We start from the raw sequence: 26,677 nt of genomic DNA on the forward strand, positions 1-26,677 counted from the left end.
TTGTCAGTGGGGCAGCGTCTCACAGGGAAATGCGAAAACCCAGCCTAAGCCTCTTTCTGTAGCGACGAAGCTTGAGCCCCAGGCTCACCGCCATATCCACCCGCGGAAAAGCTCCCTCCACCAGCCGAGGAAGACGCAGCTTCGGCGGGCACTCCCGCCACACAGCGCGAGCTGCGCCGCTGGGCTTCCTGGGATTTGTAGTTTTAGTCAACCCTCCGTCTCCTTTGTTCAGGCGGTATGTGGTGAACCAGAAAACTACAACTCCCAGAGCGCTCCGGGGTGGAGAGCGCACGCGGCGGTGACGACAGTGGCGGAGAAGACCCGGAGACGCTCTGCGTTGTGGAGTGGCGCTGCTTGTGCTGGTGGCAGACTGCAGGCTGCTGGCGCCGCGGCTGAGGAGAACGGCGAGTGGGTTCGGCATTTCCCGTTGGGGTCTCCGCAACGATGAGTGCTGCCAGAGAGTCCCATCCACACGGGGTGAAGCGTTCAGCCTCCCCAGACGACGATGTAAATAACAATGGCGGAGTGGTGGAGGGTTGAGGCCTACTAAAGGCTGGGGTAGGCCGGGAAGGGTGGATGAAGACGGAGGAAGCGCCTGAGGTGACCTGAAGGGGGAGGGCCGAGGAGGAGGACCCCGAAGAATGGGAAATACACCTTTTTCTTAATTTGAGTTGGAATGTTTGAAGAGGTCCGCACGCTAAGAGCCGGAGGCCTGCGTAGGAAGGGGAATCGAGGAAGGAAATCCTGAATGGTTGAGAAGTGGAAGAGCTTAGTCAAGGGACCATGTTTGCCTGTTCGGGGGCTGATGAAGCTTCTTTATGGGGCCTTTCTATTCAGTAGAAACGGCAAGATTCCTGTTTTAGGCTTAAAATGCTCCTGTGATAAAGTCAAGATGTTCATGCAAATTTGGACAGATTTTTCTGGCCGGGATTATTTTTGCAATGTACTATTAAGAGTTAAACTTAACTGTACTATTAAGAGTAAACCAAGAAAATATTGAACGGAAAAGTGGTACCAGGGGAATAATTTGGTACTGGCGCACCATGCTGAGGCCTAAGACGTTGAGACGTAGAAGCCCGTTTCGATGTCAAGTACCTCTCTTCCCTCTCCTCCCTCCCCCTACAGTTGCCAGTTTAAATTGCAAAGCATTCATTCCTTAAAGTAAACCATTAAATATTTACTGCTGTGCCAGGTGTTGGGAATTCAAAGATGAATAACTGGTGTTTATCCTAGGCCTTCTGTGTATTTGTACTAGCTCCTAGCGCGGTGTCATGGACGCTGCAGTAACCAGTAAACGTAAAACTAGGTCCTTCATACAATGGATAAATGCCATGGAAACGTTGATGGGGAAATGGGGCGGGGGGGCGATGGAGAGGTCATAGTTAAGAGTGATGAAAGGAGGACATCTAGTTTTCTTTGTTTGTTTAAAGTGCTGTCAATTTCTGAATGTGTAGAGTTTATTTTCTGTAGTGCAGTTGAGTGCCTTTCATAATATTTTACTTTGCGAACCATAAAAAGCTCACAACACTGTTAGTGCGTCAGTTGTAGCAATGAGATGATGTTAAGACTCATCCCTCTTTGGGTAAGTGGTGGGGTTAGGTCCAGAATAGTAAGGCTCTTTACTGAAATTGATTTTAGCTGTGCAGAAAGATGAGTAATCAGTAAAGATTTGGAGATAAATAGTTACATAGTGAGATTTATTCATTCCCGCTGCTCCTCCCTACAACTGGCTTTGAGAACTTTCTTGTTAATATGGTAGGCCAGTACCTACCAGGAATGTATCTAGACTTGAGTAACCTGGGTGCCCTTTTAAAAGCTATTACATTGTTTTCCTCCTGGTATTTAACTGTGACTTGATTGCTAGAATGTCAAGCACCTGCTTTGCTAGAATCAAAAAAATAATCTTTTAGTTTGACACAAAACTCTAGGTGATATTAGGTAATTTAACAAAGTTAAAGGGATTAAGTAATTAAATCTCTACAGCTTTTGATGGGATCACTTTAAACTAGAAGACCTTTAAGACCTTTTCCAATCCTATAAGCATTCTCTTTGAAAGAGGTGGTTACAGTTGCAATTCAAGATTAGGTCCTAGGACCTTCACACATTATCTGAAAAGGATTATGTTGCTAATTCTATATTTTAGCGCAATACAGTAGTAACTTACTTGTCCCTTGACAGTGATTTTATTTTTTTTGTCAGTTTCTTTAATATTAATTTTATTTTTGTTGGTAATTGGGAGTTATCTTTAAGTGCTTGTGTTTTTAATCTTTTAAGTATAATATATATTTTTTAAATAGATTTGATTGATTGATTGATTGATTGATTGGCTACGTTGGGTCTTCGTTGCTGTGCGCGGGCTTTCTCTAGTTGTGGCGAGCGTTGCGGTGCAAGGGCTTCTCATTGCAGTGGCTTCTCTTGTTGCAGAGCACAGGCTCTAAGGGGCGCAGGCTTCAGTAGTTGTGGCTCACGAGCTCTAGAGCGCAGGCTCAGTAGTTGTGGCGCACGGGCTTACTTGCCCCACGGCATGTGGGATCTTCCCAGACCAGGGCTCGAACCCGTGTCCCCTGCATTGGCAGGCGGATTCTTAACCACTGCGCCACCAGGGAAGCCCCAGAATATTATATATTTAAGTTTTTTAAATATATGCCTACGTTTAGAAAATCAACCAATTATAGTGTGTACTTGGTCAGCAATTTCTAATGAACCTCTGCATGTAAAAGATAATCAAAGTTTTCTTTGCCCACTGACCTCACACATTTAATGGGGGTAACAAATCATTGAATCCAGTTGTAGGAAAATGCTGACAATGGTAGAAATAAATTCTAATAGTTGCTACAGTGTGTATTGAGGAGGAGGTAAATTGACTGTTCCTATAATAAGAAACAATAAGCTGTTCTATAATAAGGGTATTAAGGATGAAGCCAACTTAAAAATGGTTTCATTGGTTTGATTGGAGGAGAGAATTGAAAGCTATCTTTCAGGAAGTAAGAGGAATGGGGAGGTTAATTTTAGTAACTGGTGGAGAATCTCTAAGAATGTATCAGGCACCCATGTGCTTTTTAGAATGCAGCACTTGAGCAAGGTACTTGCTACGCTATGCCAGGTCCAGGGAACAGTGATTTAGTGAGAATCAGAACTTAAGCTTCACTGGTACTTTGTTTTTTGGTTTTTTGTTTTGTTTTGTTTTAACTGTATTGAGCCAGAAACAGTTAAGAACTAACTAGTCTATGAAAAAATATGAACTGTCAGTTGGAAAGAAGTAGAGATTTGGAACTTAGGTAGACAAAAGGAATAACCATAAATGGGTGTCCAGTATGGTACAAATACTTCAACTCTCATATGCCCAGGAGGGATGGTCATCATTGTTTGATATATATATTATTCTATTAGTCTTTTATGAATAATATTCAGAAGAATAAAAGGATAGTAAAAACAACTTTATTAGAAATTTTGATATGAACTTAACCATAGCAAACCTAGTTTTCTTGATTTCTCTCTCTCCCCCCCCTCTCTCTCTCTCTCTCTATATATATATATATATATCCAAAATGTTTAGCATTCTCTGAATATAGCTAACAGCTTATCAGTTGTCATGTGTGAAACTGAAACATAATTTCAGATTTCAAGTCTGTTTCTAATAGATTTTAGCTTTATTTTACTTCTTGGATTTGCATCATCAAAATATGATACTTGAAGAATTTTTTTGAGGCGTTTTCATTGCTCATTGTTTTGTGTCAAACGGGGTTTGTCTTCTTTGCTCTATAATTGCAAAACATTTTCATTTTTAGATTATAAACTCAATTAGAATGATCAATCCAATGAATGTTTTCATTTCTATATTCCTTCTAGTCACCTGCCCTCAGCACTTGTCCACTTAAAAACCATATCAAGTAAATTTTGGTGTACAAATATCATAAAAGATGATATTAAATAGTCACATACCTCTTTAGAAAAACGGGATGGTCCAGGCTGTTGTAGCAATATTGCAAAATATTGCAAGATGAAGTTCTTCCTGTTGAATGGCTTTCTAGATGAAAGTACCATATTTTTTTGTTTTTTTGTCTCTCACTGACTCGCGGTTGGAGAAAAGTTATCTAGTATTTCATCATCCAAAAACTCATAGTTTAATTGCAGTTAAGTTTGCCATTATCATTAGTTTAGACAGTACCTGTCATTTTGCATTCACCTTGTTATTCGTCTAATAATTGTGAAATGCCTCCTGTCAGTTTTCAGTTTTTTACTCGGTTGTCATTATGAGTAGAAATTAAAATTTTCAACTGGGTCCAAAGAGAGCTAGAAGCATACAACGGAGGGGTGATGTCTTCTTGAAAGATGATGCAGCACTTTGGACAACACGATGAGAAAACTTTTCTGCCACTTTTTCTATCTTATTATTTTAGTCATTTTTAGCATATTTGGGAATGATTAATGGATTATAATGAAATAATTCTTAAATTTGTTTCAATATGTAGGGGAAAATATCACTAGGATTCCATAATATATATTAGATTTATAAAAGGGTTCAATAGACCCATTTGATAATTACAAGATAGAATGAGTTTTAGTCTATTCTTTTTTTAAAAAAAAATTAGTAAATTTTCTCTTTGTTCTTTGGAAGACATTTAAGTAAGAATAAAAGTCCTAACAGGGACTTCTCTGGTGGCACAGTGGTTAAGACTCTGCGCTCCCAGTGCCCTGGGCCTGGGTTTAATCCCTGGTCAGGGAACTAGATTCCACATGCATGCCACAACTAAGAGTTTGCATGCAGTAGCTAAGGAGGCAGCCTGCCACAACTAAGACTGGGCCCAACCAAATAAATATTAAAAAAAAAAAAAAAAGTGCTCACACATCAGTCCTTACAATAAGGAAACTGTTCAAAAAAGAAACTAAAATGGGGTCCAGTTGACTCTGATATTGTACTGTTCTTTAGAATATCAATATAGCCAGAGTTTTAAGTTCAGTTAACAGCTGTAGCAGCCTTCTGGGTGCAAAGTTTTAGGTACCCTAGGGCCCTGCAAGGCTCTAAGGCAGTAGGTCTCGAAGTGTGGTACCCTACATCAGCAGCATCAGCATCTCTTAGGAATTTGTTAGAAGTGAAATAAATCTTCAAGCCCCACCCCAGACCTGCTAAGTCTGAAACTCTTGAGGTGTAGCTCAGCAGTTTGTGTTTTAACCAGCCCTCCAGGTAATTCTTATAGTATAAACATTTGAAAACCAGATCTCCGGCTGCAAAAGAACTACAGGACTTTCCCTTAAGGTAACAGAAAAGGAGTATATTCTAATTCGGATACTATTCATATGCTTAACTTCCTAAGCAAGAGTGAGTCCAGTTTATAGTGAAAACTGACAGGGGGAAAAAGCTTGGGATTTACTGGTAGACTTTAAATTTTTAAATATTTGTTACTATGCAAAAAAGATTAATTGGCTAATTTCTTTTCCAGCTTGGATCTAGCAATTGGGAGGCAGCAGACTTAGGTAATGAAGAAAGAAAACAAAAGTTCTTGAGACTTATGGGTGCAGGAAAGGTAAGCATCAGACAGAATACGTTTTTATCTTTTCTGTGCAAATAATGCCCTTTTTTATGTATGTTAAGTGAGAAGGAGTTAATACACTTGGATCCCATTTTACTGTTCTGCATGACTACTTTAGGCTTTCGGAAATATAGCTGACCTCACTGAGCTGCTTCTAGGATTCTCAGTGCCACTGGGTGGTAATGTTTAGAGACTGCATAGAGAAAAAATTTGGTTTGAGGAGACTCCTGTGGAAGAAAGAAAACGTGAAAGTTCATGATTTGCCATCTGTTAGCCTGATAATTTGATACAAGGTACTTCTGGAAAGACCATTTGGTAGGTCTTTCATATTTTATAGCTCCTTCCAGCCCTTGAAGTAGTAGCCAAGGGAATAGCCTTTGTCAAAAACTTAATTTTAAAAATGTTCAATATATTCTAAAATCTTTTTCAGTTCGATTAACGTAACAGAAGATATAAAATATAGGTACCAGGAAACATCACCTGTTGGAAAAAACTCTTGTTCCTAGCAATTAATTTTTACATGCAAATACAGTGATCTCTAAACACTGATTTTTTTTGTAAGCAAGTACATTTATTTTCCTAACACTGTCCCAGTAATCTTTCTGCAGTCCTGATGTGGAAGAAAAAGGAAAACTTTTTTCTCTTTTAAGCTCTTTAGAAATAAGTTCTGCCCTTTGTTTTTGTTATTTATATGGGAATGCATTTTACCAACAGCTATTGACTATCTACTACATGCCAGGCACGGTACTAGGTCCTGGGTAGGTGGTCACATAGATCAGTAACATAAGTTTGGAGCTATCATGTGCTGGAGGAAACCAGATAATAACAATATAGAATTATAATTGCTATGGAAGAGCTATGCACATAATGCTGTGGAATCAACAGGCAAGGGAAGCTCACTCTGGCTTAGCAGCACAAGAAAGCTTCCCAGAAATAGAATTGATCTGAATCTGAAGGGATTAAGAGTTAGCCAGACTAGAACAGTGGATTTGGGCATAGGGAGAGATCATGTAAGATGTTAAGACCCATACAAAGGAAGCATTTGTATAATATCACATTAATCCAGATTTCCCAATAATTTGTGATTTGTCATAGAAAGTAGTCTGAAGTTTCTCTTGGTTCATGCAAATAAAAGATTTTGCTAAGGATATATAAAGTAATAGTTTAAGGGTATGCTCAACGTAGTAGGATCACATTTAAGTACCTAGGAAGAACACCCTAACAAAAATGTATGAAATTTAGCTACCAGTAGTCAATTATATCTCAATAAAATAGGGTGGGGGTGGGTGGAGAACAAATTGAACAATTAAAAAAATGTGGCTGCCGTTAAATGGGCATAGCATACGTTAAATTCCTTGCTAACAAGGGCAAAGATCATAGCTTTGATCTTTTACGTAGGCTGTTTAGATTTATGCTATTTTGTGGCCCCAAAGTACATTCCTAATCCTAGCCACTGAGTATTTTATTGGTCACAGGGAGAACCAACTGAGAAAGTATGATAGACCAGTATAATACTATCATCTTAGAATAACTTGATGCCATTATGTATATTCAGATCTTGTTATGAGGTGTCTTCTGCAATCTAAAGGAACAAACTACTGAATTATTGATTTGCTTTTGTGCTAATAACATGTAAGGCAATAAGCATTAATGCTTGAACCTTTTCAGGAGTATCATCTTTGGGTATGGAGAATGCGTCATGATTTCACAATAGGGTTATTTGTTATTTACTGTATACACAGATAATTGGTTAAGATTGCTTTGCAAAGTCAAGTTTAATCTCACTTTCACTCAGTTTTAGTGAACAATTTCCCTTTTTTTCAGTTTTTTTTTTTCTTAATTGAGGTATAACTGATTTACAATGTTGTATTAGTTTCAGGTATACAGCGAAGTGATTCAGTTATGCATATATATAGATAGATAGATATTCTTTTTCAGATTCTTTTCCATTATAGTTTATTATAAGATCTTGAATATAGTTCCCTATGCTATATAGTAGGACCTTGTTGTTTATCTATTTTATATATATATATATATATATATATATATAGTAGTTTGTCTCTGTTAACCCAAAATTCCAAATTTATCCCTCCCACCTCCTTTCCCCTTTGGTAACCATAAGTTTGTTTTCTTTTTTTTTTTTTTTTTTTTTTTTTTTTTTTTTTTTTTCTTTTTGCGGTATGCGGGCCTCTCACTGTTGTGGCCTCTCCCGTTGCGGAGCACAGGCTCCGGATGCGCAGGCCCAGCGGCCATGGCTCACGGGCCCAGCCGCTCCGCGGCATATGGGATCCTCCCAGACCGGGGCACGAACCCGTATCCCCTGCATCGGCAGGCGGACTCTCAACCACTGCGCCACCAGGGAGGCCCCATAAGTTTGTTTTCTATGTCTGTAAGTCTGTTTCTGTTTTGTAAATAAGTTCATTTGTATCATAATTTTTAGATTTCACATGTAAGTGATATCACAATATTTGTGTCTCTCTGTCTGAGTTCACTTAGTATGATACTCTCTAGGTCCATCCATGTTGCTGCAAACGGCATTATTTCATTCCTTTTTATGGCTGAGTAGTATTTCATTGTGTGTGTGTGTGTGTGTGTGTGTGTGTGTGTGTGTACACCGCTTCTTCTTTATCCATTCACCTGTTGATGGACATTTAGGTTGCTTCCATGTCTTGGCTGTTGTAAATACTGCTGCTATGAACATTGGGATGCATTTATCTTTTTGAGTTAGTTTTCTCTAGATATACCACCAGAAATGGGATGGCTGGATCATGTGGTAACTCTTAGGGGTTTTTTTATTTTTCTTTTTTTGTGGTACGCGGGCCTCTCACCGCTGTGGCCTCTCCCGTCGCGGAGCACAGGCCCCGGACGCGCAGGCCCAGCGGCCATGGCTCACAGGCCCAGCCGCTCCGCGGCACATGGGATCCTCCCGGACCGGGGCACGAACCCGCACCCCCTGCATCGGCAGGCGGACTCCCAACCACTGCGCCACCAGGGAAGCCCAACTCTTAGTTTTTTAAGGAACATTCATACTGTTTTCCATAGTAGCCGCACCAATTTACATTCACACCAACAGCATCGGAGGGATCCTTGTTCTCCACACCCCCCTCCAGCATTTATTATTTGTAGACTTTTTGGTGATGACCATTCTGATCAGTGTGAGGTGATACCTCCTTGTAGTTTTGATTTGCATTTCTCTAGTAATTCGTGATGTTGAGCATTGTTTCATGTGCCTGTTGGCCATCTGTTTGTCTTCTTTGGAGAAATGTCTATTTAGGTCTTCTGCTTGTATGTTGATTGGGTTGGGTTGTTTTTGTTCGTTTTGTTTTGGGTATTGAGCTATATGAACTATTTGTATATTTTGGAAATTAATGCCTTGTTGGTTGCATCATTTTCAAATATTTTCTCTCATTCCATAGGTTGTCTTTTCATTCTGCTTATGGTTTCCTTTGCTCTGCAAAAGCTTTTAAGTTCAATTAGGTTCCATTTGTTTATTTTTTTTATTTCCATTACTCTAGGAGACGAATCCAAAAAAGTAATGCTGCGATTTGTGTCAAAGAGTGTTTGGCCTGTGTTTTCCTCTAGGGGTTTTGTAGTATATGGTCTTACATTTATGTCTTTAATGCATTTTGAGTTTATATTTGCATATGGTGTTAGAGGATGTCCTAATTTCATTCTTATGCATGTAGTCCAGTTTTCCAAGCACCACTTCTTGAAATTAGTGGTCTTTTCTCCATTGTATATTCTTGCCTCTTTCATCGTAGATTAATTGACCATAAGTGCATGGGGTTATTTCTGGGCTTTCTATCCCGTTCCATTAATCTCTGTCTGTTTTTATGCCAGTACCATACAGATTTGATTACTGTAGCTTTGTAGTATAGTCTGAGGCCAGGGACTGTGATTCCTCCAGCTCTGTTCTTAAAATTGTTTTGGCTATTTGGGGCCATACAAATTTTAAAATTATTTGTTCTAGTTCTGTGAAAAATGACATTGGTGATTTGATAGGGACTGCATTGAATCTGTAGATGGCCTTGGGAAGTATAGTCACTTTAACAATACAGAGTCTTCCACTTCAAGAACACGGTGTATCTTTCCATCTGTTTGTGTCATCTTCAGTTTCTTCTATTAGCATCTTATAGTTTTCACAGTACAGTTCTTTTGCCACCTTAGGTAGGTTTATTCCTAGGTATTTTATTCTTTCTGATGTGATGGTAAATGGGATTGTTTCTTTAATTTCTCTTTCTCATATTTCATTGTTACTGTATAGAAATGCAGCCAATTTCTGTATATTAATTTTGTATCCTGCAACTTTACTGAATTCACTGATGAGCTCTGGTAGTTTTCTGGTGGCATCTTTAGGATTTTCTATGTATAGTGTCATGTCATCTGCAAACAGTGACAGTTTTACTTCTTCCTTTCCAATTTGGATTTCTTTTATTTCTTTTTCTTGTCTGATTGCTGTGCCTAGGATTTCCAATACTATGCTGAATAAAAGTGGCAAGAGTGGGCAGCTTTGTCTTGTTCCTGATCTTAGAGGGAATGGTTTTAGCTCTTCACCATTAAGTATGATGTTAGCTGTAGGTTTGTCGTATATGGCCGTTATTATGTTGAGGTAGGTTCCCTCTATGCCCACTTTCTGGAGAGTTTTTATCATAAATGGATGTTGAATTTCATCAAAAGCTTTTTCTGCATTTATTGAGATTGTCAACTGAAAAAGTGCACAACCTAGAAGTTGAGAATTATGTTTTATTTGGCGGATTTTCTGAGGACTTAAGCCTAGAAGACAGCCTCTCAGATTGCTCTGAGGGACTGCTCCAAAGAGGTAAGGGAGGAACCAGGATGTATAGGAGTTTTGCAATAAAAACCGGATAGTTGGAACATCAAAAGATTACTGTTAATTAATGGAACTGTTAAGGGAAACCAGACATGTCAAGTTAATGAATTTAACACTTTTCTACATGTAGGAAGATGCAAGACTGGACTCATTGAAATCATTCCTTTGATTTGCACCTTAACTATCTAGGGCCAGTATCCTTCTTTTCTCCATTCTGAATCCCCACCGGGTGCCCGGTTGGGGGTAGCTGCAATGGCTGCTGGTTTGATGGCTGCAACATCCTTTGTTTACTGATAGGGCAGCATTTTTCATTCACAGTGCTTCCCCTTGATCATAAATTCAACCAACGTTTGGGAGGCATTTCATGACCAATTTTGTCCCACAGTTCTAGGAAGGCTCATTCCTAGATCAGGCAAAGATTCTGTTGATAGGCCACTCAAATTTTTGGATTAGGACCTGTTAATAATCTAGAATTCTCTGGATCACCTATCTTACTAGTCTGCTATGATCTAGAAAATGTTTTCTCTTGTTGCTTCTTTCCATACCGAGAGTTGTACTGTTACAGTTATCCTGTGTAGAGTCTTTTATATACATATATATATATTTTGTGTGTGTGTGTGTGTGTGAGTATGAGTATGATCAACTGTTTCAAGACCTTTAGCCGTCATTAATTTTTTTGGAGACCTGGTTACACATTGGGTAAGAGACAATCTTATAAACTAGACAGGATAATTAATATAGTCAGTAACATTAATAAGGTCATAGTACAGCAGAGAGAGACACAGAGCATAAACAATTCAGGAACAAAGAGAACAAATTAAAACAATGATTAATGGATAACTAATAAGAACCTGCTGTATAAAAAAATAAATAAAATTCAAAAAAAAAACAGTGATTAGTATAACTAGTTGTAATCTGGTCCCAGTAAACCATCAAGTCCATAGGAGAGCCAGGTGGAGAAGCCAAATATGGAAGGATCAGGTAGAGAGGAAAAAATATGTTTTATTTTTGTTTATAAAAGAATAACTTGATCAACTTGTAGGTCATAGCATAATAGAGGAAACGTTTTTCTGGAAAACAAAGAGGAAAAGCCAATATATTTCCCTGAAAAAGTCATAAAGTTATAAATCATATTTACAAATTCATTCAGTCCCGTGTAATTCCTGTTGATTTGGATGAAGTAGTCAGGTTTTGCATTAGAGTTTTGTCATTTCTTACCCAGTTCAGTGGTATGATCTAAAAGCTATCAGAAACTTATACTTGTTAAAAAGTCCTTTTTATGAATCTTCTTGAAGATCTTCCTTTTATAAAAGCATCAGAATAAAACAATGACTATTTATAAATGACAGGACTTAAAATGCCATGGTTAAAGATCTGATTACAATGCAGTTGACAAGGAACTTGGATATTTCGATAATAACTAGAATTATGATTGATAACATTATATCAGCGTTATCTCAGATTTTAGTAATTTCATATAAATTTTGGAATATCTGTATTAATGACATTTATACATACAATATAACATAAGGTTCATCACTAGTTACTTGGCAGTGCTTTGCAAGTATTGGGTTGGCCAAAAAGTTCGTTTGGTTTTTCCATAAGCTGTCTCTAGTAGCACTTAGTTGTCTTTAACTTCATTCGAAACAATTTTCTTAGATTGTATTGTGACAGTTGTCATATCAGTATGCATTTAAAAAAAACTTTATCAAAACTGGTGAATTTTTGTGTAGCCATTTTAATATTGAAGATGGAAGAAAAAAAGCAACAACTTCGGCATATTATGCTTTATTATTTCAAGAAAGGTAGAAACGCAACTAAAACGCAAAAAAAGATTTGTGCAGTGTATGGAGAAGGTACTGTGACTGACTGAATGTGTCAAAAGTGGTTTGCAAAGTTTTGTGCTTGAGATTTCTCGCTGTACGGTGCTCCATGGTCAGGTAGACCATTTGAAGTTGACAGCAATCAAATCAAGACATTGATTGAGAACAGTCAACGTTACACCACATGGAAGATAGCCTACGTAGCCAGAATATCCAAATCAAGCGCTGAAAATCATTTCCACCAGTTTCGTTATGTTCATCGCTTTGATGTTTGGGTTCCTCATAAGTTAGTAGTAGCTTTAGTAGCTTTAATTTCATATTTAAATTAGAATTCTCAACCCTTAAAAACTTTGATTTCTAGTGAATACTAAGTAAGCAATTATGAACTGTCTTTTACATTAGCATTCTGTAGATTGGTGAACATAAATACCAATTTTTATAAACTTTCATCTCAATTCTGCCAACTTTTACACCTTTGATGTTAGTTTCTCTTAGGACCCAATCAACGAGTCTCGGTATTACAAGGAGTCCTAGAAGCTTTCCTTTCTTTTTTTCTCTTGACCATTTTATCTATTTCGTATAAAAGGCTCTGGGGTCCCCAGTGAGGGGTTGAGCCAACTGACTCAGGCCCTTTTGTAAACTTGATTAATTGGCCTAATTGTTGCCCCAAGTAATTGTTGGTCAGGTACCTCAGTGTAATTTTCTTCCACCATTTAAATATATATATTTTAAACAGGGGTAAATAGAGCGGACTTGCTTGGGGTCCTTTAATGTTGGGTACCAGTACAATGGAGAGGGGTTTCCATTTGGCCCATTGAACCTTAGGTAATGTATCAAAACGTTTTGTTTTAATCCCATTAACATTCATTTTATTTATCGCATTTTAAAGTAATCATTTATCTTAAGATTTCTTTATCCATTTGGGATATGTTCCTTTAAAAAGTTTACCTTGTGGGGAAAGAGTCTCTAGACTTTCCCTTTAGTTTTTTCTCTTATTTTTCTGTTAATCAACCTAATTAATATTAATTATTCTGATGTTTTTATTAGCATCTGTAAGATCTATTGAGGGGAAGCAGAAACCACAATAAGGTTTCCCAAACCAGTTTTTTTGGTTTGTTTTAAACTAAGGGAGTTCTTAAGTTAACCATTATATATTTTTTTCCCACCTTTAATTTTTTTTCCCATAGATATCAATAAAACACCTGTTTATAATGAGAGTTCTCTAAAAATTTACCAATTTAGAAGTTTCTCCAATTTAAAGGCTCTGTCATCTGGCCATTAATGAGATATATGTTAATAGTGACTTAAACCAATAGGATGCAAGAGGCTTCCCCACAGGAGAGTGTGAAGGATGTGACCTAAACAGATCCAGAAAGTTTACTCCCAAAAATAGTCTAAGAAAATAAAGGCCCTCACTAAACAGGCTGACGCAATGAAGGTTAAGATGGCAAAAATTCAGACAAAAGCCTGCTCAGAATCTCAGTCTATTCGATTGGCTGCTAAATGTACACCATATGTGTACCTTTTGGATGACAGAGACCAAGAACTTAAAACACACAAACACACACAAGGCCTGAAGATCAGACAAAACATTTACATCTCAAAGACACAGGAGGAGGAATGCAGCTTCCCCCTAGAAGGGCTTTTGTTTTTTTTAACATTAGAATTCTGAAAATATGTTTTTATGAAGCCAACTTTTTCTAACATAGCTGCGTATACAATAAAAGAGCTCCATTTAGTCATTTTCAGGGCAAGATTTCCTTTATTTACTTGCAGGTATGAGCTCTGTACGTACATGAATCTGGCTGGAGAGTTAGTTGGAGGTTGGCTTTCTGACACCCCTCATTTCTCTGAGAGAATCTGTTTCCCATTTGAACTTGAATTTCTCAGGCATAAAATTTTATTCGTGTACTTTTATCCCGACACATTCTTGTCAAGATAGCCAATTTGAGGAAAATGTCAGGTAAACCTCTTACCTAACCAACCGTTCAGCTGAGACTGCTCAGTATCTTTCAAACTGAGGAAATCCTGGTGTCTTTCAATTGAGTTACCCTAGTATCTTTCAGGTAGGGGACACTTTCTCCCAGTGTCTGTCAACTGGGCTCCCCTAGTATCTTTCAACTAGCAGGGGCCACTCCCCAATATCTTTCAACTGGGGAGCCAGGTACCTGTTAGACACCGCCAAATAAAACTCAGGATCATCAGCCAGTAATCGGGAGATCCAAGAACCAGGAGGGACTCACCCAAATTCATCTGGACTCTGCGGAGCTGGATGGGCACAACAGGCCTCTGCTGGTACCAAGGCCCCAGTTCCTTTTAGAGTTCAGGCAAAGGAGAGACGTCTGCTCTGAGTCCCTTCCTGGTCACCAAAACTGTCAACTGAAAAAAATACACAACCTAAAAGTTGAGAATTATGTTTTATTTGGCGGATTTCCCGAGGACTTAAGTCAGCCTCATATTGCTCTGAGGCACTGCTCCAAAGAGGTAAAGGAGGAGCCAGGATATATACGCATTTGGCATCAAAAACTAGGTAGTCGAAACATCAACGGATTACTGTTAATTAAAGAAACTGTTAATTATGGAAAACCAAACATGTCAAGTTAATGAATTTAACACTTCCACGTGTGGGAAGATTCAAGAGTCTGGACTCATTGAAATCATTCCTTTGATATACACCCTAACTATCTAGGGCCAGTTTCATGCTTTTCACCATCCTGAATCCCCTCAGGGTGCACAGTTGGGGGTGGCTGCTGGCTTGATGGCCACAGTATCCTTTGTTTACTGATATAGCAGGCCACATTCCTCATTCACAACATGATCATTTGGTTTTTATTATTCAGTTTGTTAACGTGGTGTATCACACATTGATTTGCAGATATTGAAAAATCCATGCATCCCTGGGATAAATCCCACTTGATGATGGTGTATGATCTTTTTAATGTTTTGTTGGATTCGGTTTGCTAGTATTTTGTTGAGGATTTGTGTGTCTGTGTTCATCAGTGATATTGGCCTGTAACTTTCTTTTTTTGTGTTATCTTTGTCTGGTTTTGGTATCAGGGTGATGGTGGCCTCATAAAATGATTTTGGGAGTGTTCCTTCCTCTGCAGGAAGTTTTAGAAGGATAGGTGTGAACTCATCTCTAAATGTTTGATGGAATTCCCCTGTGAAGCCATCTGGTCCTTGTCTTTTGTCCGTTGGAAGTTTTTAAATTACCATTTCAACTTCAATACTTGTTATTAGTCCCTTCGTATTTTCTATTTCTTCTTGGTTCAGTCTTGGGAGATGGTACCTTTCTAAGAATTTGTCCATTTTTCCTAAGTTGTCCATTTTACTGGTGTATAATTGGTTGTAGTAGTAGTCTCTTATGATCCTTTGTATTTCTGTGATGTCAGTTGTAACTTCTCCTTTTTCATTTTTAATATTGATTTGAGCCCTTTCCTTATTTTCTTGATGAGTCTGGCTAAAGGTTTATCAATTTTGTTTATTTTTTCAAAGGATAAGCTTTTAGTTTCATTGATCTTTTCTATTGTTTTCTTATTTCTGCTCTGGTCTTTATGATTTCTTTCCTTCTATTAACTTTGGGTTTTATTTGTTCTTCTTTCTCTAGTTGCTTTAGGTGTAAGGTTAGGTTGTTTGAGATTTATCTTCTTTCCTGAGGTAAGCTTGTATTGCTATTAACTTTCCTCTTATAACTGCTTTTGTTTTCTGTTTTTTCTCATTTTGTTTGCTTATATATTTTTTATTGAAATATAGTTCAGTTACAATGTGGTGTTACTTTCTGGCATTTTTCTTACAGCAAAATGATACTTTGCTGTACTTTATATATATTCTTTTTCATATTATTTTCCATTATAGTTTACTACAAGATATTGAATATAGTTCCTGTACTATACACTAGGACTTTGTTGTTTATTTTATTTTAATTTAATTTTTATATTATATTAGAGTAAGTTGATTTACAGTGTTGTGTTAGTTTCGGGTGTACAGCAAACTGATTCAGTTATAGATATACATATATCTATTCTTTTTCAGGTTCTTCTCCCATATAGTTTATTACAGAATATTGAGTAGAGTTCCCTGTGCTATACAGTAGGTCCTTGTTGATTATCTATTTTTATATATAGTAGCATGTATATATTAATCCCAAATTCCTAATTTATTCCTCCCCTCCCACCTTTCCCCTTTGGAAACCATATGTTTGTTTTCAAAGTCTGAGAGTCTGTTTCTGTTTTGTAAATAAGTTCATTTGTATCATTTTTTTTAGATTCCACATATAAGTGATAGCATATGATATTTGTCTTCTTCTGTCTGGCTTACTTCACTTAGTATGATATTCTCTAGGTCCATCCATATTGCTGCAAATGGCATTATTCTATTCTTTTTTATGGCTGAGTAATACTCCATTGTATATGTGTACCACATTGCAGTATCATATGAGATTTCTCTTTCTCTGTCTGACTTAACTTCACTCAGTGTGACAGTCTCTAGGTCCGTCCATGTTGCTGAATAGGGCATTATTTCCTTCTTTTTAATGGCTGAGTAATACTCCATTGTTTACATGTACCACATCTTCTTTATCCATTCCTCTGTCGATGGGCATTAGGTTGCTTCCCTGTCTTGGCTATTGTAAACAGTGCTGCAATGAACATTGGGGTGCATGTATCCTTTCGGACCATGTTTTTCTCTGGATATATGCCCAGGAGTGGGATTGCAGGGTCATATGGTAGCTCTATTTTTAGTTTTTTAAGGAACCTCCATACTGTTCTCCATAGTGGCTGTACCAGTTTACATTCCCACCAACGGCGTAGAAGGGTTCCCTTCTCTCCACACCCTCTCCAGCATTTACTGTTTGTGGATTTTTTGATGATAGCTCTCTTGACTGGTGTGAGGTAATCCCTCACTGTAGTTTTGATTTGCATTTCTCTAATAATTAGCGATGTTAAACATCTTTTCATATTGGCCATCTGTATGTCTTCTTAGGAGAAATGTCTGTTTAGGTTTTGTATTGCTGTATTCTTTTAGTTTTCACTTGTCTGGGAAATTCTTTATCTCTCCTTCTATTCTAAATGATAATCTTGCTGCATAGAGTATTCCTAGGTTGCAGGTTTTTCCCTTTTAGGACTTTGAATATATCTTGCCACTCCCTTCTGTCCTGCAGTGTTTCTATAGAGAAGCCAGCTGATAGACTTATGAGGGTTTCCTTGGAAGTAACTCTTTTTCTCTTGCTGCCATTAGAATCCTCACTTTAACTTTTGCCATTTTAATTATAATATGTCATGGTGTCATGGTGTAGGTTTGCTTGGGTTCATCTTGTTTCGGACTCTCTGTTCTTCTTGTACCTGGATATCTGTTTCCTTTTGGTTTGGGAAGTTTTCAGCCATAATTTCTTCAAACGCATTTTCAATCCCCTTTTTTCTTTCTTCTCCTTCTGGGATCCTGTTATGTGTAGATTGACTCGCTCTATTTTATCCCACAAGTCTCGTATATTGCTTTCTTTTTTTTTTTCACTTGTCTTTTTGTCTGCTCTTCTGATTGGGTGATTTACATTATTCTGTCTTCCAGACCACTTATTTGTTCTTCTGCCTTATTTAGTTTGCTATTTATTGCCTTTAGCTCAAGTTTTGTCTCCACAGATGAGTTTTCTATATTAATTGGCTCCTCTTTATAGTTCTAGTTTCTTGTTACAGTGATCTGCATTTCTTTTGATAGTCTTTGTTAATTCCTTTAGTATTTTTATTACCTTCTGTTTGGACTCGGGGTCTAGTAGACTGGAGAGGTGTTTCATCGTTTGTACTTCCAGGGGATTTCTCTTGTTCTTTTAGTTGGGAGCAGTTCCTGTGTTTCTTCATTTTACTTATGTTTCTCTGACTCTATGACTTTAGGAGAAACAGTTATCTACTGTGGTCTTAAAGGGCTGTTTTTATGTGGGAATGTCCCTGTGTAGCCTAAATGAGTCTAATATTTTTGGTGCAAAAGCTGTTTTTAGTATGGATGACTGCCATGTCTTTCCTCAATGTGTGCTTGCCCTTATGATAGGGGGTGTGATTGGTGTTGTGGTGACTGGAGCCTGCACTGGATGTTGAACAGGGGCCTCCACTTTGCTCTGTAGCTGTCACAGCCCTGCCAGGGGCAGGGTTTGCTCCCCAGGTGTTGGAGTAAAAGCTCTCAGATCCGTTGCTAAACTGCAGTGTGAGGTAGATGGGACTAGAGTGCTCCCACTGGGAGAGGAGCCACTGGGTATTCCTCCCAGGAGCTGTCCACTGGAAAGTATGCTCTGTGGTGTCTCCTGTCACCTGTCATGAGTACTCACAAAGTACACTGTGGTTGGCACTGCTCTCGGCCCCGCTTCAGCTGTGGGAATGCAGTCAGTTGGCCCAGATGCCCCTCAGGCGCAGTTATCAGAAAGCAACCAGTGCTCATCTGCCAAAGTCAGGCACCATGACCCACCTGAGTCGGGCACCTGGACCCACCATGGGAGCTATGGAATTAGCCCTGGACCCTCCCTAATCACAGAAACACCAATAATCTGCTTGGATGTCCCCCAGGTGCCGAGCTTACAAAGGCACCAGAGGCATAAATCTGCCAAAGTCTCAAAGCTGCTGGCTGGACACAGCTCATATTTCAGCCCCACCTCTGTGTGTAGGCAACCACCAGGGCTTGTCTACTAGCAGAGCTCAGAGAGTCAAGAGTCGTGCCCACTGTGAGCACAAGGAGAATGAGGCTGCTGTGGTGGGGTCCTGACCCTCCCTTCATGAGCACATTACCAGTGGGGCTTCTGTGGTGGACCCAGGCATTATCCTCCCCACACCTTGTGGCCCGGGCCATACTCCAATACATTTTGGCTGTCTCCGTGCAGTCAACCCCAGTCCCCTCCCCAGGTCTGTCCCCTAAAGCCTGAGTTTTAGCACCCAGCCCCCTCGCACCAGCAGACACACATCTCAGGCTGGGGAGTAAGTAGAGCGAGGTGGCCAGGACTATCAGTGCTGGTCTCTCTTTGTTCTGCCTGCCTAGAGCCGGTTGCTGCACTCCTCTGAGCTAGTGAAGCTCACTTTCTGTCCTGGCTGATTTTTCCCAGGTGGTGAAGGGGGTTCCCAGGGTTAGAGAACCTTTCCTCTTACACAGCTCCCTCTCCCAAAATTGTTTTCGATTTGTTTTTGTAGGTCTTTCACCTTTTGTTCTCTTCTCTTGTGATTTGATGACTATCTCTAGTGTTGTGGATAATTTTGTGTGTATATCTATTACAGATTTTTAGTTTGTGGTTACCATGAGGTTTTTGTAGAGCAGTCTATATGTATACGTGATTGTTTTAAGTTGCTGCTCTCTTAATTACAAATGCATTTTTGAAATCCTGCGTTTGTACTCTCCTCCCCTCACAATTACTGTTTTTGATATCATATTTTATATCTAATTGCTTTGTGTATCCCTTAACTGCTTATTGTAGATACAGATAATTTTTCTACTTTTGTCAGTCAACCTCCCTACTAGTTTGCATGTGGATTATTTCCTACCTTTATGTTTGCCTTTATCTGTGAGCTTTTTCATTTCTTAATTTTCTTGTTTCTAGTTGTGGCCTTTTCTTTTTCACCTAGATAAGTTCCTTTAGCACTTGTTCTAAAGCTAGCTTGGTGATGCTGAATTCTTTTAGCTTTTATTTGTCTGTAAAAGTTTTGATTTCTCCATCAAATCTGAACAGGAGCTCTGCTAGGTAGAGTATTCTTGCTTGTAGGTTTTTCCCTTTCATCACTTTAAATATATCGTGGCACTCCTTTCTAGTTTGCAGTTTCTGTTGAAAAATCAGCTGATAGCCTTATGGAATTCCCTTGTATGTTATTTATTGCTTTTCCCTTGCTGCTTTTAATATTCTCTCTTTTATCTTTAATTTTTGTCATCTTGATTACAGTGTGTCTTGGTGTGTTCCTTGATTCTTTGTACTTCCTGGACTTGAGTGACTGTTTCCTTTCCCAGGTTAAGGAATATTTCAGCTATTATCTCTTCAAATATTTTCTCAGGCTTTTTCTTTCTGTTTTCTCTTTCTGGGACCTCTTTAATGCTAATATTAGTGTGCTTGATGTTGTCCCAGAGGTCTTTGAAACTGTCCTCATTTCTTTTCATTCTTTTTTCTTTTTTCTGTTCAGTGGCAGTGATTTCCAGTACTCTGTCTTCCAGCTCACTGATCCATTCTTCTGTATCACTCAGACTGCTATTTATTCCTTCCAGTGTATTTTTCATTTCAGTTATTGTATTTTTCATCTCTGTTTGGTTGTTCTTTAAATTTTCTAACTCTTTGTTAAAAACTTCTACCTTCTTGCTCTGGCATCCATTCTCCTCCCAAATTCTTTGGTCATCTTTACAATCATTATTCTGAACTCCTTCTCAGGTAGATTGCCTATCTCCAGTTAGTTCTTCTGGGGTTTTATCTTGCTCCTTCATCTGGAACATATTCCTCTGCCACATCATTTTGTCTAAGTTGTTGTTTGTATTTTTATGTATGTGGTAGGTTAGTTACATTTCTTGATTTTGGAGAAGTGGCCCTCTAGGATGTGTCCTATGCATCCCAGCAGTGCACTCCCTTCTCACCACCCAAGCTATATGCTCTAGAGTTTCCTCCTAAGAGGGCTGTGTGGGTCCTTCTGTTGTGGTGGCCTGACTATGTGAGTGATCTGGTGGGCTTGGTTGGCCCCTAGTCTGGTTGGTTGCCGGGCCCTGCCTCATGCGGATGCTGCTGGCTGCTGTTCAGCAGGCCCTGGTCATGAAGTGGCTGCTTGCAGAACCCTAGGGGGCCCCAAGGCTAGTGCTGGCTGCGTGGTCAGAGTCAGGTTCATGAAGACTCTGGGGCTGTTGCCCACCCATTGGCAGGTTAAGCCAGATTCTGGGGGCAAGTGGGCAGTCAGAGCTAGTTCCTGGAGTCTGGCTGCAGGGCCCCTGGATCCCAGAGCACATATAAGATTTGGGGTTAGGAGGTCGTTCTTGACACAGTTGATTATGGGGTCCAGGGTGTCCTGAAGGTTGTGTTGGCCTGCTAGTGGGTATGGTCTGGCCTGCTGTGGGCAGACTTTGTCCGTAGTCTGCGGGAATCATATTTTTCTTGCATCTGGTGTCTGCCCCCTGGGTGGTGGGGCTGCTCTAGAGGCTTGTGCAGGCTTCCTGGAGGGAGGGGCTAGTGTCTGCCCACTAGTGGGTGGAGCTGGGTCTCAGTCCTCTCATGGGCAGAGCCATGTCTAGGGGGCATATCTTGAGGTGGCTGTGGGCTCAGTAAGTCTCTAGGCAGCCTGTCTGCTGAGGGGTGGGGCAGTGTCCCTGCCCAGTTAGTTGTTTAGCCTGAGGCATCCCAGCACTAGCACCTACAGACTGTTGGGTGGGATAAGGTCTTGGAACTAATGAGCCAGGATGTCAGCCACCAACAGTGTTCCCCATTATTCTGCCATCAGTGTCTGTGTCCCTAGGGTGAGCCGCAGTCCCCCCACCACCCCGCGTCTCCAGGAGACTCTCCAAGACTAGGAGGTAGGTCTGGCCCAGGTGCCTATCAAATTACTGCTTTTACCCTGTGTCCGGGTGCATGTGAGATTTTGTGTGCTCCCTCGAAGAGTGAAGTGTATTTCCCCCAGTCCTGTGGAGCTCCTGCAGTTAAGACCCAGTGGCCTTCAAAGCCAAATGCTCTGGGGGCTCATCTTCCTGGTACCAGACCCCTGGGCTGGGGAGCCTGATGTCGGACTCAGAACTCTCACTCCTTGTAGGAGAACCTCTGCAGTGTAATTATTCTCCAGTTTGTGGATCACCCACCCCAAGGGGTATGGAATTTGATTATATCCAGGTTGTTGTGGTTCCTTCTTTATGTCTTTAGTTGTAGAAGATCTTTCCTGGGGGGTTCCAGTCTTTTTCATTGATAGCTGTTCTGCAGATAGTTGTGATTTTCGTGTGCTCGTGAGAGGAGGTGAGCTCAAGATCTTTCTTGGCCATCTTGGCCAGTCTCCCGAACAATTTCTTTCTTTACCTTGTGAAACTGATGCCGAAAACTCGGCCTCTGTGCACCAGTATGGAATTGAATCTCAGAGACAGAGTTTGGGATGAAGTAGAAGAGAACAGCTTTATTGCTCTGCCAGGCAAAGGGGGACACAGCACGCTCAGTGCCTCTCAAAACTGTGTGTCCCGAGCCGGAGGGATTTGGTGAGGAGTTTTATAGCAGTGGTTCAAAGGAAGAGTTGCTGATAAGGATCAGGGTGTGTGCAGGGCCTGGCTTCAGGTGGTCTGATGAGTTTCTGTGACTCCTTAAATCGGGCCTCAGATGGTCTCTTGAAGAGCTTCTCTGGTTCCTTTAATCTGGAATAAAGAATGCTAATATCTTACATTTGTTGGGGGTTTTCATTCTGTAAAGAACTCATTGTTACCTGTATCCCTTCAGGCAGAACCAGGACCCTATCCAAAGGCTACACTGTTGTTTCTTGACTGCTCCTCCCTTGTCTCTGCATCACCTCCCTTCCCTGTTAAGCAACAGTTCGAATCTGCCCTTTGGAACTCAGGGAGTGTCATGGAGGCTGGAGTCTGTTCCCTATAAACAAGAAACTGGGGACACGGAAAGGCTTCCATGCCCAGGAGCCCCATGGGCTCATGCTCGGTTTCAAAACTAAATATGAACCATGAAGAGTGGATTGGAACTGATAAATTGAGAGTAATTATGTAAGCTGATCAGTTGGTAACTTTGAGTCAGATTTATTTTTATGTTTTATAGAACTAGATTGTTTTAAGTTCTGTGCTTTTTGATAGTTTGAAAGTGGGTGTTTATTGTAGTCAAAAGTAATGAGCTAGCTATTTGTGGTATGTTAAATAGTAATGGTTATTTTTATGTTCTATATTTTAAATTTCGATCACTTTGTTCATTATAAATCTCATTTTTATTCAGTTAAATAATCTCATTTGCTTTCTTTCCATGATATATGCCTGAGACATCAGAAAGAGAAGGTGGAAAAATTAAAGCAACTCATTTAACTGGCATTTTAGGAAAGAAAATGTTTAGATTGATCCACTTTTCTAGCTATCTATCCCATTTAAAATTCCAGCTTGAACTCTACATACTTTCTATCCCCTTCCTCTGCTTGGCTTATTGTAATTACACTGCCTTCACACATACTGTAATTTACTTACTGATTTTGTGTCCCCCCCCATCCCTATCCATGCAAGAATGTAAGTTCCATAAAGACAGGGATCTTAATTTAGTTCTTTTTCTTCACTGTATCCCATAAGCCTGGAATATTGTCAGGCACATAGTAGACACTTAATAATTATGTTGAATTAGTGGTCTCAAATTCTAATAAATTTCCTGCCTTCTTACAGAAAGAACATACTGGTCGTCTTGTTATAGGAGATCACAAATCCACATCTCACTTCCGAACAGGTAAGAAAGTAAAATATAATTAAAGTGGAGGTGCTAAATTTGGAATATGAAATATTTGTACATATTTTGGGATATTCTAACTTCCGTGTATAATTGTTGATTAGTTCTAGTGATTAACAAATATTAGAAATATATGTAGTATATGTAAACATGTTACGTATATCATTTAACAGTATATACTTTCATAAAAGATTTGAGTATATATACATCAATATGATATTCTAACCAAGAAACTGACCAGTTTCTGTCTTCATTTTTACTAACTCACAACATGTAGTATTTTAATTGTAGTGAGGTTTTATGCCTCATCTTGCCAACTATAGTATCTAGAGTTTACATGTATTTTGTAAATTATTTAATATACAGTGTTAATAGTTGGCATATTATACTGGTTTTTAGTTTATTCACTGAGTTTTGCTCTGATATCTTTGAAGAGTATAGACTCATTGGAAAGCCTGAAGAAATTAATTTTTCTTTTAATTTTTGGGGGAAAAACTTTAAAAGTAAAAACTGAAAATGAATTAGAATTTGGATTTGAATTCAGTCTGCTGAAAAGTAAAGTTTTATCCCATTTAAAATTGGCTCTGGGGCTTCCCTGGTGGCGCAGTGGTTGAGAGTCCGCCTGCCGATGCAGGGGACACGGGTTCGTGCCCCAGTCCGGGAAGATCCCACATGCCGCGGAGCGGCTGGGCCCGTGTAGCCGTGGCCGCTGAGCCTGCGCGTCTGGAGCCTGTGCTCCGCAACGGGAGAGGCCACGACAGTGAGAGGCCCGCGTACCGCAAAAAAAAATAAAAATAAAAATAAATAAATAAAATAAAATTGGCCCTGATGATAGACGTTAGAAATTAATAGGCGTTTCATATTTCTGGTGTTGAACAGTTATTTCAAATTGATTTGCACTGCTACAAAAGGCAGAAGTCCCTGAGCTTTGGCAGAATGGAAATACATTTAACTGTTGCATTCATTCTTTTAAAATATGAAATTCTTCTTGTATTTACAAATTAAAATGTCATGTACAGAAAGCTTCAATGGTATTGGTAATGTTCTACTTCTTGGGTGTTAAGTTTATAGGTGGTTGTTTAGTATTCTGCTTCATAACATATATAACAGAATATATGTTAACATACTTTATATATCAAATGTTGCATGATAAAATTACAAATAAGTTTATGTTGGTGCAGTAAACTGATATGCAAAGAAAGGCATAAAGGGAAGCCATTCCAAGGTCATTTTATTTAGCCATTCTCTGAACAGAATTTTGTGCCTTTTCATTATTTCTGTTCAAAGACAGAAGCTTTTGTTTGTTGGAGGATTTTTTCTACATGACTAGGAGGAAACTTTCAGGAGAACCATCATTAGACTATAAATAAACTAAAACATGATGCCCAAAGTTCTTAGTAATTAATATTTACAATATGTAAATTTAAGCAGTTCTGAGATTCCTGTATCTGGTTTGAATTATTACATGGGAAAAATTAAGTTTTTCATCTTTAATAAACAACTTGTGCTTCAGGGGGTTGGTTACTAAAGAAGTAATCATGAATACATCCTTCAATTATTTTATCTGTTGGGTAACTACCTATGGTTTATAAACCCATCCACAAAATTCACTGTAAAATTAGTCACAGTTAGAGAAATCAGCCCTGAATATAATAGCATCTGTATTGTGGGTTTTTTGTGTAATCAAATATTTTTATTAATTTGACTGAAACATAATCAAAGTACACTGGACATACAGGGGAAGAAGACAAGAAAATTAATGAAGAACTGGAGTCTCAATATCAACAAAGTATGGACAGTAAATTATCAGGAAGATATCGACGACATTGTGGACTTGGCTTCAGTGAGGTAGTAATTATGTATTTTCATTAAGTGGGAAGATAATTTCCAATTTGATTATCATTTATTTGTGTTAAATTACTCTAGCAATCAAGAATCCTATGTAGAAAGCTTTCTTTATGCAGTTACTTAAAATATTTTTACATTCCAAACTAGGTCTTTGTAGATAATGAGAATAGATATTTTTGAGAATTTTAGAAATATGTTTTCTGATACTAGCTTAATGTAAATTCTGCTTAGATAATCATTAGGGCACACCTTAATTAGGCATGAACAACATACAAGTTACATGAAATATTTCATGTGAACACCGGTTCAGGAGAGTTTTCTTGGTTGTTTCCTACGTCATCTCTTTTCATATAATAACTATTGGTCCATTACTCCAAAGTAATGTAATATGCAAAAAACATTGATAACTGTTTAAGTATTCCCATGGATCAGTGGTTAACTTGCCTTATTTACTTAAAATCATACTGTTTCCATCAGGAAGATAATAATATATTATTTTCAAACTAGGGGGGAGGGGAGAAGGTGAGTGGTCTTCAGAGCCCTTTCTTAAACCCAAATCCTACTCAAGTCCCAGTGTATAAAACACATGGAGGTGCCTGAGTCCTCATTTCTTCCCTAGGCAGCCTCTGATCTTAAACTGTTAATTTAATGGCTAGGGAGTGAGACAAAAATTTTAGGGTCTTTTCCAGTTTTTGTACTGGATAATGTATTTTAATAGCTGTTGATTGATGTTTTTAGGTAGACGATCATGATGGAGAAGGTGATGTGGCTGGAGATGATGATGATGATGATGATTCACCTGATCCTGAAAGTCCAGATGACTCTGAAAGTGATTCAGAGTCAGAGAAAGAAGAATCTGCTGAAGAACTCCAAGCTACTGAGCACCCTGATGAAGTGGAGGATCCCAAAAACAAAAAAGATGCAAAAAGCAACTATAAGATGATGTTTGTTAAATCCAGTGGCTCATAACTCCCAAACACTTAGTCTTTGTATTAAAAGTAAGCCTTATTGTTATAATGCACAGTGGAGGACTGCTTATAGAGCACAGACCTTTGTATTATAATTTTTAAAAAGGCCCTTTTAAATAATTACAAAGAGTGTTTGCTTTCAGATGCCATGGGTTACACTTTTATGGGCATGACTATAACCATTTTTGTAAACAGTAAGAGTTGTATAAAATAAGAAATAAATACAATACTCAACTTCCTTTCATGTTAGCATCATCAAACTTCTAATACTACCTTTTTACCCCTTC

The 26,677-nt window shown here is 38.9% G+C and overlaps 1 protein-coding gene across 1 annotated transcript; it reads left to right on the forward strand.

Moving 5' to 3' along the window:
• The first annotated feature begins 315 nt into the window (after positions 1-315).
• Positions 316-26,628, forward strand: LOC309808395 (small acidic protein). The gene is made up of 5 exons (XM_082628690.1): positions 316-507; positions 5,442-5,525; positions 23,514-23,574; positions 25,313-25,422; positions 26,161-26,628. Exons 1-5 carry the CDS (start codon positions 445-447, stop codon positions 26,389-26,391), a joined length of 549 nt encoding a protein of 182 aa, XP_082484816.1. The 5' UTR covers positions 316-444; the 3' UTR covers positions 26,392-26,628.
• The last annotated feature ends 49 nt before the right edge of the window (positions 26,629-26,677 follow it).

Source organism: Mesoplodon mirus, assembly GCF_964341445.2.
Source record: "Mesoplodon mirus genome assembly, chromosome: 7".
In the NCBI taxonomy this organism is placed as follows: Eukaryota; Metazoa; Chordata; class Mammalia; order Artiodactyla; family Ziphiidae; genus Mesoplodon; species Mesoplodon mirus.